Source organism: Leucoraja erinacea, chromosome 8, assembly GCF_028641065.1.
Source record: "Leucoraja erinacea ecotype New England chromosome 8, Leri_hhj_1, whole genome shotgun sequence".
Classification (NCBI taxonomy): domain Eukaryota; kingdom Metazoa; phylum Chordata; class Chondrichthyes; order Rajiformes; family Rajidae; genus Leucoraja; species Leucoraja erinaceus.
Window position 1 is genome coordinate 18,399,637 of NC_073384.1, and position 15,456 is coordinate 18,415,092.

Consider the following 15,456-nt stretch of genomic DNA (forward strand, 5'->3'; position numbering starts at 1 on the left):
GTCTTTAAAATGATGAGAGGGATAGACAGAGTTGACGTGGATAAGCTTTTCCCATTGAGAGTAGGGAAGATCCAAAGAAGAGGACATGACTTGAGAATTAAGGGACAGAAGTTTAGAGGTAACATGAGGGGGAACTTCTTTACTCAGTGCGTGGTAGCTGTGTGGAATGAGCTTCCAGTGGAAGTGGTGGAGGCAGGTTCGATTTTTTCATTTAAAAATAAATTGGATAGTTATATGGACGGGAAAGGAATGGAGGGTTATGGTCTGAGTGCAGGTAGATGGGACTAGGGGAACATAAATGTTCGGCACGGACTTGAAGGGCCGAAGGCCATTTTTCCGTGCTGTAATTGTTATATGGTTATATGGTTATAAGATGGTTCCAGCAATCCATGACACCCACACCACTGCCCCATCAACATCAGTTCTGTCCCTCCCACAGTGCAGCATTCCTTTACTAGTGCAGCAGTCAATGTGCAGCACACCCTCTGTACTGCCCCTCACACAGTGCAGTGTTCTTTCAGTGCTGGCCCTCACACAGTGCAGCAGTCCCACAAAACTGGGCAGCATTCCATCAGTTTTGCCCCACACACAGTGCCTTAGTTTGGCCCCTCTCACAGTCCAGCAGTACCTCAAAACTGTGCCTACAACAGTGCAGTACTCCTTTAGAATCCATGAGAGACTTAATCCCACAGCTGTGACATTGCAGAAATTTGCACGTGATGCGAGTGTGTTCTTTAGACTTTAGTACTTTAGAGAGACAGCACAGAAGCAGGCCCATCAGCCCATCTAGTCTGTGCCAACAAGTGATCATCCTGTACACGAGCACTATCCGACACGTTAGGGACAATTTACACTTTTACTGAAGCCAATTAACCTACAAACCTGCACGTTTTTGGAGTGTGGGAGGAACCGAGCTCCTGGAGATAAGTCATGCAGTCACAGGGAGAATGTACAGCTGTGACAAAGCACAAGGCATTGGGGGTTCAGTATTGATGTGGATAGAGAACTGGCTGGCAAACAGGAAGCAAAGAGTAGGAGTAAACGGGTCCTTTTCACAATGGCAGGCAGTGACTAGTGGGGTACCCCAAGGCTCAGTACTGGGACCCTTGCTATTTACAATATATATTAATGATCTGGATGAGGGAATTGAAGGCAATATCTCCAAGTTTGCGGATGACACTAAGCTGGGGGGCAGTGTTAGGTGTGAGGAGGATGCTAGGAGACTGCAGGGTGACTTGGATAGGCTGGGTGAGTGGGCAAATGTTTGGCAGATGCAGTATAATGTGGATAAATGTGAGGTTATCCATTTTGGTGAAAAAAACAGGAAAGCAGACTATTATCTAAATGGTGGCCGATTGGGAAAGGGGGAGATGCAGTGAGACCTGGGTGTCATGGTACACCAGTCATTGAAGGTAGGCATGCAGGTGCAGCAGGCAGTAAAGAAAGCGAATGGTATGTTAGCTTTCATTGCAAAAGGATTTGAGTATAGGAGCAGAGAGGTTCTACTGCAGTTGTACAGGGTCTTGGTGAGACCACACCTGGAGTATTGCGTACAGTTTTGGTCTCCAAATCTGATGAAGGACATTATTGCCATAGAGGGAGTGCAGAGACGGTTCACCAGACTGATTCCTGGGATGTCAGGACTGTCTTATGAAGAAAGACTGGATAGACTTGGTTTATACTCTCTAGAATTTAGAAGATTGAGAGGGGATCTTATAAAAACTTACAAAATTCTTAAGGGGTTGGACAGGCTAGATGCAGGAAGATTGTTCCCGATGTTAGGGAAGTCCAGGACAAGGGGTCACAGCTTAAGGATAAGGGGGAAATCCTTTAAAACCGAGATGAGGAGAACTTTTTCACACAGAGAGTGGTGAATCTCTGGAACTCTCTGCCACAGAGGGTAGTTGAGGCCAGTTCATTGGCTATATTTAAGAGGGAGTTAGATGTGGCCCTTGTGGCTAAGGGGATCAGGGGTATATGGAGAGAAGGCAGGTACGGGATACTGAGTTGGATGATCAGCCATGATCATATTGAATGGCGGTGCAGGCTCGAAGGGCCGAATGGCCTACTCCTGCACCTAATTTCTATGTTTCTATGTACAAACTCCGTACAGACAGAACCTGTAGTCAGGATCGAACCCGGGTCTCTGGCGCAATATGCCGGCAACCCTACAACTGCGTCACTATGCCGCCCACTTCTGCGTGACATGACTGACAGTTTTGCTCATGTCAGCAGGGACAATTATTTCACACCAGCGGCTGAAACTCAATTTGTCACCTCTAGGGCAGTGGCAGTAACCCAATACTTTACAGTGTTAGTTGGTGATGTGGGAGACAGATGTTTGGTGCCTCCATGTGCCCACCTGCGGTATTGCAGACAGTAGCGATGAGCATCTGTGTGTATCGATGCTTTGTAAGAGAGAGACCTCTATGCTCAACTACTCAGCTGGAACCGACGTCACTAACCAAGTAAGCACTCGGAGAGAGGGGAGGCGGAGGGATGGTGGTGTGAGACTGGTGACCTTCAACTACTAATCTTGATGGGAACCCAAGTGCAGTGGGTGCACATTAATATGGAGGGGGTACATGGAAGGCTAGCTGTGCTTAACCAAGTCACCAGGTTCAGGTCCATTCGCAGATCACGCTTCAAATTAAGGGGGCTGGTGGAAGCCTCTGATTGGTCGAACGGACTAGAGGAAGCAGCTGATTGGCATGTATCCCGGGTAAGGCTTATTGTATCCAGGATAAGGGGGAGAATGAGGGCCAGGGCAGTTTACTGTTCTGGATGTCAGATGTGGGAGGTCATGGAGTCTGAGTGCCCTCCAGCCGTCCACATCTGCGCCAGGTGCGTCGAGATGGGGCTCCTAAGGGACCGTGTTAGGAACCTGGAACAGCAACTCGATGACCTCTGTCTGCTCAGGGAGAGCGAGGAGGTCATAGAAAGGAGTTACAGGGAGGTGGTCACTCCAAGATCACGGGAGACAGAAAACTGGGTCACAGTTAGGAAGGGCAACAGGCAGAGGCAGGGACTGGTGAGTACCCCGGTGGCTGTACACCTTGAAAATAAGTACTCATGTTTGAGTAAGGGTGGGGGAGACAGCCTACCTGGGGGCAGCGACAGCGGCCGGGCCTCTGGCACAAAGACCGGTCCTGTTGCTCAGAAGGGTAAGGAAAAGAAGAGGAGGGCAATTGTAATAGGGGACTCTATAGTCAGGGGGTCGGATAGGCGATTCTGTGGACGCAGACAGGAGACCCGGATGGTAGTTTGCCTCCCTGGTGCCAGGGTCAGGGATGTGTCTGAACGTGTCCAAGAAATCCTGAAATGGGAGGGAGAGGAGCCTGAGGTTGTGGTACATATAGGTACCAACGACATAGGTAAAAAAAGAGAAGAGGGCATGAAAGAAGAATTTAGGGAGTTAGGTAGAGAGTTAAGGAGAATGACTGGAAAGGTAACAATCTCAGGATTACTGCCTGTGCCACGCGACAGTGAGAGTAGGAATGGAGCGAGGTGGAGGATAAATGAGTGGATGAGGGACTGGTGCAGCGGGTATGGATTCAAGTTTCTGGATCATTGGGACCTCTTTTGGGGAAGGTGCGACCTGTACAGAAAGGACGGGTTGCACTTGAACTCGAGGGGGACCAATATCCTGTCGGGGAGATTTGCAAAGGCTACTGGGGAGACTTTAAACTAGGATGGTCGGGGGGAGGGACTCAAATTGTGAAAGCTAGCAGTCAGTGTGTGAGGCAGGAGGCAGAGAATGGTAGCACTCTGACCCAAAATGTAGGGGAGAGAGAAGAAAAATAAAATAAACAGAGAATAAGAGAGGGTGGGTTTCTTAAATGTGTATATTTTAATGCTAGGAGCATTGTAAGAAAGGTGGATGAACTTAGAGCCTGGATTGACACCTGGAAGTATGATGTTGTGGCGATCAGTGAAACATGGTTGCAGGAGGGCTGTGATTGGAAACTAAATATTCCAGGATTTCGTTGCTTCATGTTTGATAGAATTGGAGGGGCAAAATTGGATAGGCATATGGATGAGAAGGGAATTGAGGGTTATGGTATGAGTGCAGGCAGGTGGGACTAAGGGGAAAAAAAATTTGTTCGGCACGGACTTGTAGGGCCGAGATGGCCTGTTTCCGTGCTGTAATTGTTATATGGTTATATGGTTAAGAGGTGGAGGTGTTGCATTGCTTATCAGGGAAGACATTACAGCAGTGCTTTGGCAGGATAGATTAGAGGGCTCGTCTAGGGAGGCTACTTGGGTGGAACTGAGAAATGGGAAAGGGGTAGCAACACTTATAAGGGTGTATTATAGACCGCCAAATGGGGAGCGAGAATTGGAAGAGTAAATATGTAAGGAGATTGCAGATATTAGTAGTAAGCACAAGGTAGTGATTGTGGGAGATTTCAATTTTCCACACATAGACTGGGAAACACATTCTGTAAATGGGCTGGATGGTTTGGAGTTTGTAAAATGTGTGCTGGATAGTTTTTTGCAGCAATACATAGAAGTACCTACTAGAGAAGGGGCGGTGCTGGACCTCCTGTTAGGAAATAAGACGGGTCAGGTGGCAGAGGTATGCGTTGGGGAACAGTTTGGGACCAGTGATCACAATACCATTAGTTTCAATATAATTATGGAGAGGGTCAGAACTGGACCTAGGGTTGAGATTTTTGATTGGAGAAAGGCTAACTTTGAGGAGATGCGAAAGGATTTAAAAGGAGTAAATTGGGACAGTTTGTTTTATGGGAAAGATGTGGAAGAGAAATGGCATACATTTAAAGGTGAAATTTTAAGAGTACAGAGTCTTTATATCCCTGTTCGGTTGAAAGGAAATAGTAAAAATTGGAAAGAGCCATGGTTTTCAAGGGAAATTGGACACGGTTCGGAAAAAGAGAGAGATCTACAATAATTATAGGCAGCATGGAGTAAATGAGGTGCTTGAGGAGTATAAAGAATGTAAAAAGAATCTTAAGAAATAAATTAGAAAAGCTAAAAGAAGATATCAGGTTGCTTTGGCAAGTAAGGTGAAAGCCAATCCAAAGGGTTTCTACAGCTATATTAACAGCAAAAGGTTAACAAGGGATAAAATTGGTCCATTAGAGAGTCAGGGTGGACAGCTATCTGCAGAGCCAAAAGAGATGGGGGAGATATTGAACAATTTCTTTTCTTCGGTATTCACCAAGGAGAAGGATATTGAATTATGTGCGGTAAGGGAAACAAGTAGAGTAGTTTCTTATGTACATCAATAATCTGGATGATGTTGTGGTAAATTGGATTAGTAAGTATGCAGATGATACTAAGATAGGTGGGGTTGTGGATAATGAAGTAGATTTTCAAAGTCTACAGAGAGATTTATGCCAGTTGGAAGAGTGGGCTGAAAGATGGCAAATGGAGTTTAATGCTGATAAGGGTGAGGTGCTACATCTTGGCAGGACAAATCAAATTAGGACGTACATGGTAAATGGTAGGGAATTGAAGAATTTAGGTGAACAGAGGGATCTGGGAATAACTGTGCAAAGTTCCCTGAAAGTGGAATCTCATGTAAAGAAAGCTTTTGGTGTGCTGGCCTTTATAAATCAGAGCATTAAGTATAGAAGTTGGGATGTAATGTTATAATTGTACAAGGCATTGGTGAGGCCAATTCTGGAGTATGGTGTACAATTTTGGTCGCCTAATTACAGGAAGGATGTCAACAAAATAGAGAGAGTACAGAGGAGATTTACTAGAATGTTGCCAGGGTTTCAGCAACTAAGTTACAGAGAAAGGTTGAACAAGTTAGGGCTTTATTCTTTGGAGCGCAGAAGGTTAAGGGGGGACTTGATAGAGGTCTTTAAAATGATGAGAGGGATAGACAGAGTTGACGTGGATAAGCTTTTCCCACTGAGAATAGGGAAGATTCAAACAAGGGGACATGACTTGACAATTAAGGGACATAAGTTTAGGGGTTACATGAGGGGGAACTTCTTTACTCAGAGAGTGGTGGCTGTGTGGAATTAGCTTCCGATGAAGGTGGTGGAGGCAGGTTCATATTTATAATTTTAAAATAAATTGGATAGTTATATGGACGGGAAAGGAATGGAGGGTTATGGTCTGAGCGCAGGTATATGGGACTAGGGGAAAATATGTGTTCGGACGGACTAGAAGGGTCAAGGTGGCCTGTTTCCGTGCTGTAATTGTTATATGGTTTATATGGTTATATGGTTAAATGGAATGGATACTCCAGGAGGATGAGAGGTCAAGTCAAGTCAAGTCAAGTCAAGTTTATTTGTCACATACACATACGAGATGTGCAGTGAAATGAAAGTGGCAATAACAAAACAACCAAACAAATTATAAACACAATCATAACACACATATTATTTTACATAATAAATAATAGAAGGAAAAACGTTCTGTACAGTTAGTCCCTGGTGAGAAAGGCGTTTACAGTCCGAATTGCCTCTGGGAAGAAACTCCTTCTCAACCTCTCCGTTCTCACTGCATGGCAACGGAGGCGTTTGCCTGACCGTAGCGGCTGGAACAGTCCGTTGCAGGGGTGGAAGAGGTCTCTCATGATTTTGTTTGCCCTGGAGTTGCACCTCCTGTTGTATAGTTCCTGCAGGGGGGTGAGTGAAGTTCCCATAGTGCGTTCGGCCGAACGCACTACTCTCTGCAGAGCCTTCTTGTCCTTGGCAGAGCAATTCCCGAACCAGATGGTAATGTTCCCGGACAAGATGCTTTCCACCGCCGCTGCGTAGAAGCACTGTAGGATCTTCGGAGACACTCTGAATTTCCTCAATTGCCTGAGGTGGTAAAGGCGCTGCCTTGCCTTACTCACCAGTGCTGAGGCGTGTGATGACCATGTCATATCCTCAGAGATGTGGACTCCCAGATATTTAAAACAGTTCACCCTATCCACAGGATCCCCATTTATACTCAATGGAGTGTACGTCCTCGGATGATGTGCCCTCCTAAAGTCCATGATCAGCTCCTTCGTTTTTTTGATGTTCAAGAGGAGGCTGTTCTCCTGGCACCAGAGTGCTAGATCAGCCACCTCCTCCCGGTAGGCCCTCTCATCATTGTCTGAGATCAGGCCCACCACCACAGTGTCATCAGCAAACTTAATTATTGAATTGGAGCTGAACCTAGCCACATAGTCATGTGTGTACAGGGAGTACAATAGGGGGCTGAGGACGCAACCCTGGGGCGATCCTGTGCTCAGGGTTAGGGACTTCGATGTATTCCCTCCCATCTTGACTGCCTGGGGCCTGGCGGTGAGAAAGTCCAGGACCCAGGCACACAGGGAAGTGTTGAGCCCCAATTCCAGTAGCTTCCCGGCCAGTCTGGTGGGGACTATCGTGTTGAAGGCTGAACTGTGAGGGGTGTGCAGGTTGTTGAATTGCTGATCATATTCTTCCAACTAAAACCCCACCATCTTTCCAACCCGCTAATATACAACATTGCTAGGGAACAAGCAAATATGAAACCCTTGTTGTTTTTAGAGTCATGGAGAGTCACAGAGTCACACAGCATAGAAACAGACCCTTCTCCCCAACTTGCCCACGCCGATCAACATGTCCCATCCACATTACGTGCGTTTGGCACATATCCCTCTAAACCTATCCCATGCATGTACCCATCTAAATGTTTCTTAAACATTGCGATAAATTAGTTTAAATTCATATTTTGGGATCTGGGCATTGTTGGCAATGCCAGAATTTATTTTCCATGCATAATTGCCCTTGGTCAGGTAGTGGTGAATAACCCTCTAGATGTGCTGCAGTCCTTCTGATGATGGTGCCCTCACTGTGATGTTGGAGAAGGAGTTCTGTGATTTGGATCCGTGTCGATTAATGGAATGGTGATATATTTCCAAGTCAGGATGGAGCACGATTTAAAGGGAAACCTGCAGGTGGTGGTGTTTCTCTTTACCGGCTGCCCTTGTGCTTCTTGGTGGTAAAGGTGGTGAGTCTGATTGGAGTAGCCTGGGTGAGTAACTGCAGTGTATTTTGTAGACTGACACTATGTGCAGGTGTTGGATTGTGTGAATATTTAAGGTGGTGGATGTAGTGTCAGTCTGGCATATTGAAACTTGTTGGAGATGTAATTATGCAGGAAAATGGAGATAGGGTTTGTGGAGTGGGCCCAGGTGGGATTGAAACAAGGACTATCCATAAACTTATCGACTCCATTTACAATTTACACCATCTCTAGAAAGCAGCCAACATAACCAAGGACCACTCAAATCCCATTTATTCCCTCTTACCTCATCTCCCTGGGAAACAGACAGCAAATGTTTACTTTATCCATGCCTCTCATGATCTTATACACTTCAATAAGGTCACCCTTAAGTGTCCTGCTCTCCAAAGAAAAACGTACCAGCCTATCTAACATATCCCTGTAATTTAAGCCTACAAGCCCTGGTAATATCCTGGTGATTCTCTTCAGCAGACTTTCCAACTCATTCATGGTATGATTTGCCTGGAGTTTTTCTCTGTATCTCAATACACGTGACAGTATTGACAATACGCCTGCAGTCCGTCTGACTTTACTTTTTTCTGGTGTTTTTTTTGTCTTGTTTTGGTTAAGTTTTAGTTTTAGTTGTGTTAGAGGGGGTGAAACATGTTCTCTGTCTCTTCCTTCGGGGGAATGCGACTTTTTCGTGTCGTATCCCCCCCTTCTCTGCCTGAGGCCTAATGGCGGAGCTGGCGGCCTCCAGCCTGCGACTGATCCCGAGGCTCCGGAGGCAGAGCCAGCCAGGACTCACCAACGAGAGGCTGGCCGTCTTCGGGGCTAAGGCAGCGGTGGCCCGACTTGCTGGTGCGGCGTTCTGGCTTTCGGCGGCGGCCTGGAGCTGATGCAGCGGGGCTCGGAGCTGAGACTGTGGGACCTGGAGCAGGGGCAGCGGCCTGGAGCTGGGGCGGCTCCCGGAGCGGAGACTGCAGGACCCGGAGCTGGAGCAGCGGCCTGGAGCGGAGACTGCGGGACCCGGAACTGGGGCGGCGGGCTGGAGCTGGGGCGGCTGCCCAGAGCTGATGCTGTGGCGGGCCGTCTCGGAGCGGAGACGGCGTTCCAGCTTTCAGCGGTGGCGACATCACCACGGAGGTCCGCTGGACTGGAGAGCGGCATCTCCGGCCTGGATTGATCGCCTCAGCGCAGAGGGAGAACAAGGAGGGAAGAGACGAAGACTAAGACTTTGCCTCCATCACAGTGATGATATGCTTGATGAACTCACTGTGGTGGATGTTTAATTTGTGTTTATTGTATGTTTTGTTTTTATTGGTTCTGTGTATGACTGCAGGCAACATAATTTCGTTCAGACCGAAAGGTCTGAATGACAATAAAGGAATCTAATCTAATCTAATCTAAAGTATTAAACCAACACTGAGGGAGCTTGGGTCAATGCGAGTGCTGACACCTACACCTTTGATCTGGAGAGACTTTAAGAGTTTGAATAATGAAAGGCCTGGATTGAGTGGATGTGGAGAGTCTAGGATCAGAGGCCATAGCCTCAGTTTAAAAGGGCACACCTATAGAAAGAAGATTGGGAGGAATTTCTTTAGCCAGAGGGTGGTAAATCTTTGGAATTCATTGCCACAGGTGGCTACGGAGGTCAAGTCCTTGGATAATTTTAGACCGGAGAATGTAGTTGAGAGGGAAAGATAGATCAGCCATGTTTGAGTGACCCAATGGGCCGAATTCTGCTCCTAAGAACTTATGAGAGGTTTAGTTTTGTTTAGTTTGAAGATACATTGTGGAAACAGGCTCTTCAGCCCACCGAATCCACGGGCAAATATTGGATATGGTACGGGAAGCGCCTGATGAAAAACTTGTTTCTGAAATGTGTCTTTTACTCCTTACCTTAAATCCATATCTTCTGTTTTTTTCTTCTCAAGATTCCAGCATCTCTTGTGTCTCCACATTTTTCTTTAAATGCGATGACCCAAACTACACACAATACTCCAGGTGCATTCTAACCAATACTTTATAAAGTTGACATCCAAAATTTTAGTTTCCTGGTGTACAAGTCCAAGGATACATGCAACTGGCAGCACTGTAGGTAAAATGATGAAGAAGGCTTGCAGGATGCTGAACAGAAGATAAGAGATTTATATTGTTTGGATTGGATTGTATTCAATTTATTGTCATTATCTCATAAGAGACAATTAAATAGATTTTCCTTACGATCAGTAACATTAAAATAAATAATAAATAAATAAAAACATATTTTTTAAAAAGCACAAACACAGAAGTCCATGACACAACATAACCCCACAGTGGCACCAAAGTTGAGGAAGGTACCATAGTCCAGCCAGCCTCCCCGCCGATCTTCCCAGATGTTCACCCGTGGCCGGGGCCTCCCGAGCACCTGCAGTCGCCGCCACGGGCAGCCCGAGGCTCAGGCTCTCATGCCAGGATGATGGAACCTTGACGGAGAACATCCTCAGTGGCCCGGATAGTACAATTTTATTCAAATAGATTAAGCTCATCCCTACGGTACACCACCGGAGTATTGTGTGCAGCCCTGGTCGCCACTCTATATAATGTCATTATACTGGGGAGATGCAGAGGGGATTCACCAGGATAATGACTGGGACAGAATGTCTCAGTTATGAGGAGAGACTGGATAGGTATGGTTTGCTTTCCTTGGGGTGGGGGAGGCTGAGGGGGAGGGGGGTTTGACAGAAGTGTACAAAGTTATGTACACCATAGGCAGGGTAGGTAGCAAGAAAAATATCCCCTTGGAAGACCTACCTGTATCTAAAACCAAGAGGCATAGGTTTAAGGTAAACTGTCCTTGCCCCTCCCTCTGGTTCCCTTCATCCCCGTACTTGCCCCATTGCCACTCCTGCACTCTTTCCCCCTCCCTACGTCTGTATTTCCCTTGCCCTTCCCTCACCCCCTCACTCTGAGACTGTTCTCCCATTCAGTCTCACACTATAGGGAGGACATTGTTGCACATGAGAGAATATGGAGGCGATTCACCAGGAGGGTACCTGGATTGGAAGACTTTAGTTATTTGTAGAATTTGGAGAGTCTGGAATTGTTTTCCCCAGAGTGAAGGTGGTGGAGGAGTGACCTGACAGATGAGCATGGGAATCATAGACAGAGGGGGAAGTCAGAATCGTTAGAAGCATCAGAAAACAAGAGGACATACGTTTAAGGCAAGAGGAAGTTTTAAAGGGGATCTGAGAGATAAGCTTGTTTATACAAGAGAGGATGATATCTGGAATGCGCTGCAAGAGGAGGCGATGCAATTAGATACAATTGTCAGGTTTAAGGGATATTTAGACAAATAGTCACATAGGCAAGGCATAGAAGGACACAAACCTAATGTGGGCCAGTGAGATTAGTGTGGATGGGTAAAAATGTAACCATGGCCCTGGTGGGCCAAAGAGCCTGTTTCTATCTTGTACGATTCTGCAATTCTTGTATGATGGCGTTGTAGAAATGTACACCCCTTCCTCTGCCCACTTCTTGCTTTCCCCTTGAGAACATATGACATAGGAGCAGGAGAAGGAGGACATTCAGACCCTCATATTTCCTCCACCATTCAATAGGATCATGCTTCATCTTTCACTTCAGCACAGCTTTCCAGCTTGATAAAGGCATATCCCTTGATTCACTTATTATTGGAAAACCCAGCCACCTCTGACATGTTTACATTCTGGGAGTGAGCTCCACATTCCTCTTGGGTTGAAAATTCCAAACATTTTCCACCCTTTGCATGCAGAAATGTCTTCACACCTCTGAACTGAATAGCCAATTCTTTATTTTGAGCCTCTGTTTCTACACATTCCAGCCAGTGCAAATATTCACCCTGCACCCACTCTGTTGACACCTGTAAGAATTTATTTGTTTCAATGAGATCATCTCCCATTCTACGAAACTTGACAGAGCACAGGCCCAGTTTCCTTGTTGTGCCCCTTATCGTGGCAATGAATTGGGTGTATCTGCTGGATGCAAAATGCCAAGATGGCCCCCAAGCCAGGCGACTCTGTGCGTGCTCTTCCCAGAAGCGGATCTGCAATCACTCATTACAATTGCTCCATTCTTTTAAACCTCTTCACCAACAGCAACATTTCTTACCCTTGGACTATCTTTAATCAGACCTAATGGACTTTATCTTGCACTATACATTATAGAAACATAGAAACATAGAAAATAGGTGCAGGAGTAGGCCATTCGGCCCTTCGAGCCTGCACCGCCATTCAATATGATCATGGCTGATCATCCAACTCAGTATCCTGTACCTGCCTTCTCTCCATACCCCCTGATCCCTTTAGCCACAAGAGCCGCATCTAACTCCCTCTTAAATATAGCCAATGAACTGGCCTCAACTACCTTCTGTGGCAGGGAGTTCCAGAGATTCACCACTCTGCGCAAAAAATGTTTTTCTCATCTTGGTCCTAAAGGATTTCCCCTTTAACCTTAAAGGGGAAATTATTCCCTTTATCCTGTATCTGTACACTGTGGATGGCTCAATTGTAATCATGTATAGTCTTTCCGCTGACTGGATAACACACAAGAAGCTTTTCACAATAGCTTGGTGCATGTGACAATAAACTAAACTAAACTAAAGTATAAATAAAAATCTTTGCTGCACTTTCTCTATCTTAGGGCGATCACATGGTGCACAATATTCCAGGTGTCATCTCAGCAGGACCCTTAATAAATTTAGCAAAGATCTCTTTACTTTAATAGCCTATCCATGTTATCCACTTATGTTTCCTGACCCACTGATTTACTATAGCACTTTGTGTTTGTTGTTTTGGTAAACCAACATCAACTATGGTAAAATTCTATCAATCTTTCTCATTGCTAGCAATGTTAGTCAATTGTTAATTAATTATTTTAAGTAAAGAGTGAGCACCACATGATATAATTTTAGTTAAGAATTAGACGATTTAATTCATTTGGAAAATAGTGTAAAGAGGGCATACAGCATAGTTGGAGTATTGTGTGCAGTTTTCTGGTCAACCAGTTATGAGAAGGATGTCATTAAGTTGATAAAGACGCAGAAGTGATTCACTGGAACATTACCTGGGCTTATGGGCTTAAGTTATAGGGAGAGGTTGGATAGGCTGGGAGGTTTTTCTTTGGAGGGCAGGAGGCTGAGTGGTGATCATATTGAGGTGTACAAGATCATGACAAGATAAAGTGAAGGCTCACAGTTTTTTCCCCCAACTTAGATAATTCTAAAACTGGAAGGCATAGGCTTAATGTGAAAGGAGAGATATCAGGGATCGCAAGAGCAACTTTTTATTTACCAGGCAATCCATATCTGGAATGATCTGCCAGTAGAAGCTATGGGAGTGGATATAATTATGATTTGTAAAATACATTTGGACATATATATGGATAGCAAGGGTTTAGAGGGCTATGCGGCAAATGGAGGCAATTGGGACATTGAATATGCCATCTTGGTCTACATGGACACAGTAGGCTGAATGGGCTTGTTTCCATGTTGTATAGCTCTATTTATCACTCAATTACCCTATAATGCATTAATAGGTCAGGAGGATGAGCTTAAAAATTGGGAAGTTAAATTGCATCTGTATAAAACTGGCTAAGCCACAGCTGAAATTTTGTGTGCAGTTCTGAGCATTCCTTTACAAGAAGGATGTGGAGGCTCTGGAGAGATTACAGAAACGTTCCCCAGGATGTAAAAGGAAACATTAGCTAAAGGAAACATTAGCTAAAGTGTCCCTTAATATTGAACAGGAGATTATATTGGGGAATAAAGAGATGACAAAGAAATTGGACAAACATTCTGTATTTGTCTCTATGGTAGGTGACACAGAAATCCTCCTGGAAAGAGTGGAGATCATTACATCTAGAGAGCACGAGGAGCTCAAGGAAATTAACCATGGTTAAAAAAATATCTAGTTCCAAATCAATTGCAATGATAAACTCCAAAACTCAGTGTTGAAAGAGGCGGCAGTGGTGATTATGGAATGCACTAATTGTCATCTTCCAAAAGACTGGATTCTCAAATGGTTCCCACAATTGGAGATGCGAAATGCAGCCTGATTATTTAAGAAAGGAGAAAAAGAGAAAAAGCGAAATTATACACTTGTTGTCCTTGACATTGGGAAAATGCTGATATCTATTGAGAAAATATGAATAGGATTTAAACAGTCAACACAGATCATGTTTGTCAAATGTGTTCTTTTGTCGGTCTTTCTTTGAGATTCCTACTGCACTGTAGATGAACATGGAGTGGTGTACAAGGGCTTCATAAGGCTCTGGGGTAAGGTTTTAACAGCTAGGTGGCAGTGTAGGCTGTGATGAGGACATCGAAGAGCTTCAGTGGGACATAAGAAGAAAGGTCATTAACCAAAAACATTGACTTAGTAAGTAAGTAAGTAAGTAAATTTATTGGCCAAGTATTCACATACAAGGAATTTGCCTTGGTGCTCTGCCCACGTAACAACATGACATCAGTGAGAATTACGAATGACTCAGAAAACGACTTCATTGACTTCATTGACTTCATTGCAAAAGGATTTGAGTATAGGAGCAGGGAGGTTCTACTGCAGTTGTACAGGGTCTTGGTGAGATCACACCTGGAGTATTGCGTACAGTTTTGGTCTCCAAATCTGAGGAAGGACATTATTGCCATAGAGGGAGTGCAGAGACGGTTCACCAGACTGATTCCTGGGATGTCAGGACTGTCTTATGAGGAAAGACTGGATAGACTTGGTTTATACTCTCTAGAATTTAGAAGATTGAGAGGGGATCTTATAGAAACTTACAAAATTCTTAAGGGGTTGGACAGGCTAGATGCAGGAAGATTGTTCCCGATGTTAGGGAAGTCCAGGACAAGGGGTCACAGCTTAAGGATAAGGGGGAAATCCTTTAAAACCGAGATGATAAGAACTTTTTTCACGCAGAGAGTGGTGAATCTCTGGAACTCTCTGCCACAGAGGGTAGTTGAGGCCAGTTCATTGGCTATATTTAAGAGGGAGTTGGATGTGGCCCTGTGGCTAAGGGGATCAGGGGGTATGGAGAGAAGGCAGGTACGGGATACTGAGTTGGATGATCAGCCATATTGAATGGCGGTGCAGGCTCGAAGGGCCGAATGGCCTACTCCTGCACCTAATTTCTATGTTTCTATGTAAAACACTAAACATTAATAATGATAAAACATTAACGATAAAACACCATTGATCAAGCATGTGAACCAACAAAATACCAGATCAAAGGGAGGCTACAGATATTTGGCTGTTGAGTAGAGCAACTAATCATGGATAAAAACGTTTTTTATGTCTGGCTGTGGCAGCTTTGACAGTCCGGAGACGCCTTCCAGAGGGAAGTGATTCAAAGAGTTTGTGGCCAGGGTAAGAGGGGTCAGAGATGATCTTGCCCACTCGCTTCCTGGCCCTTGCAGTGTACAGTTCATCAATGGAATGAAGGTTGCAGTCAATAATCTTCTCTGCTGATCAGACGATTCGCTGTAGCCTCCAG

The 15,456-nt window shown here is 45.1% G+C and overlaps 1 protein-coding gene across 1 annotated transcript; it reads left to right on the top strand.

The window, feature by feature from the left end:
• The first annotated feature begins 2,068 nt into the window (after positions 1-2,068).
• Positions 2,069-8,631, top strand: LOC129699389 (uncharacterized). Its single transcript, XM_055639113.1, has 2 exons — positions 2,069-6,245; positions 7,366-8,631. Exon 1 carries the CDS (start codon positions 2,540-2,542, stop codon positions 3,689-3,691), a length of 1,152 nt encoding a protein of 383 aa, XP_055495088.1. The 5' UTR covers positions 2,069-2,539; the 3' UTR covers positions 3,692-6,245; positions 7,366-8,631.
• Positions 8,632-15,456: the final 6,825 nt, after the last annotated feature.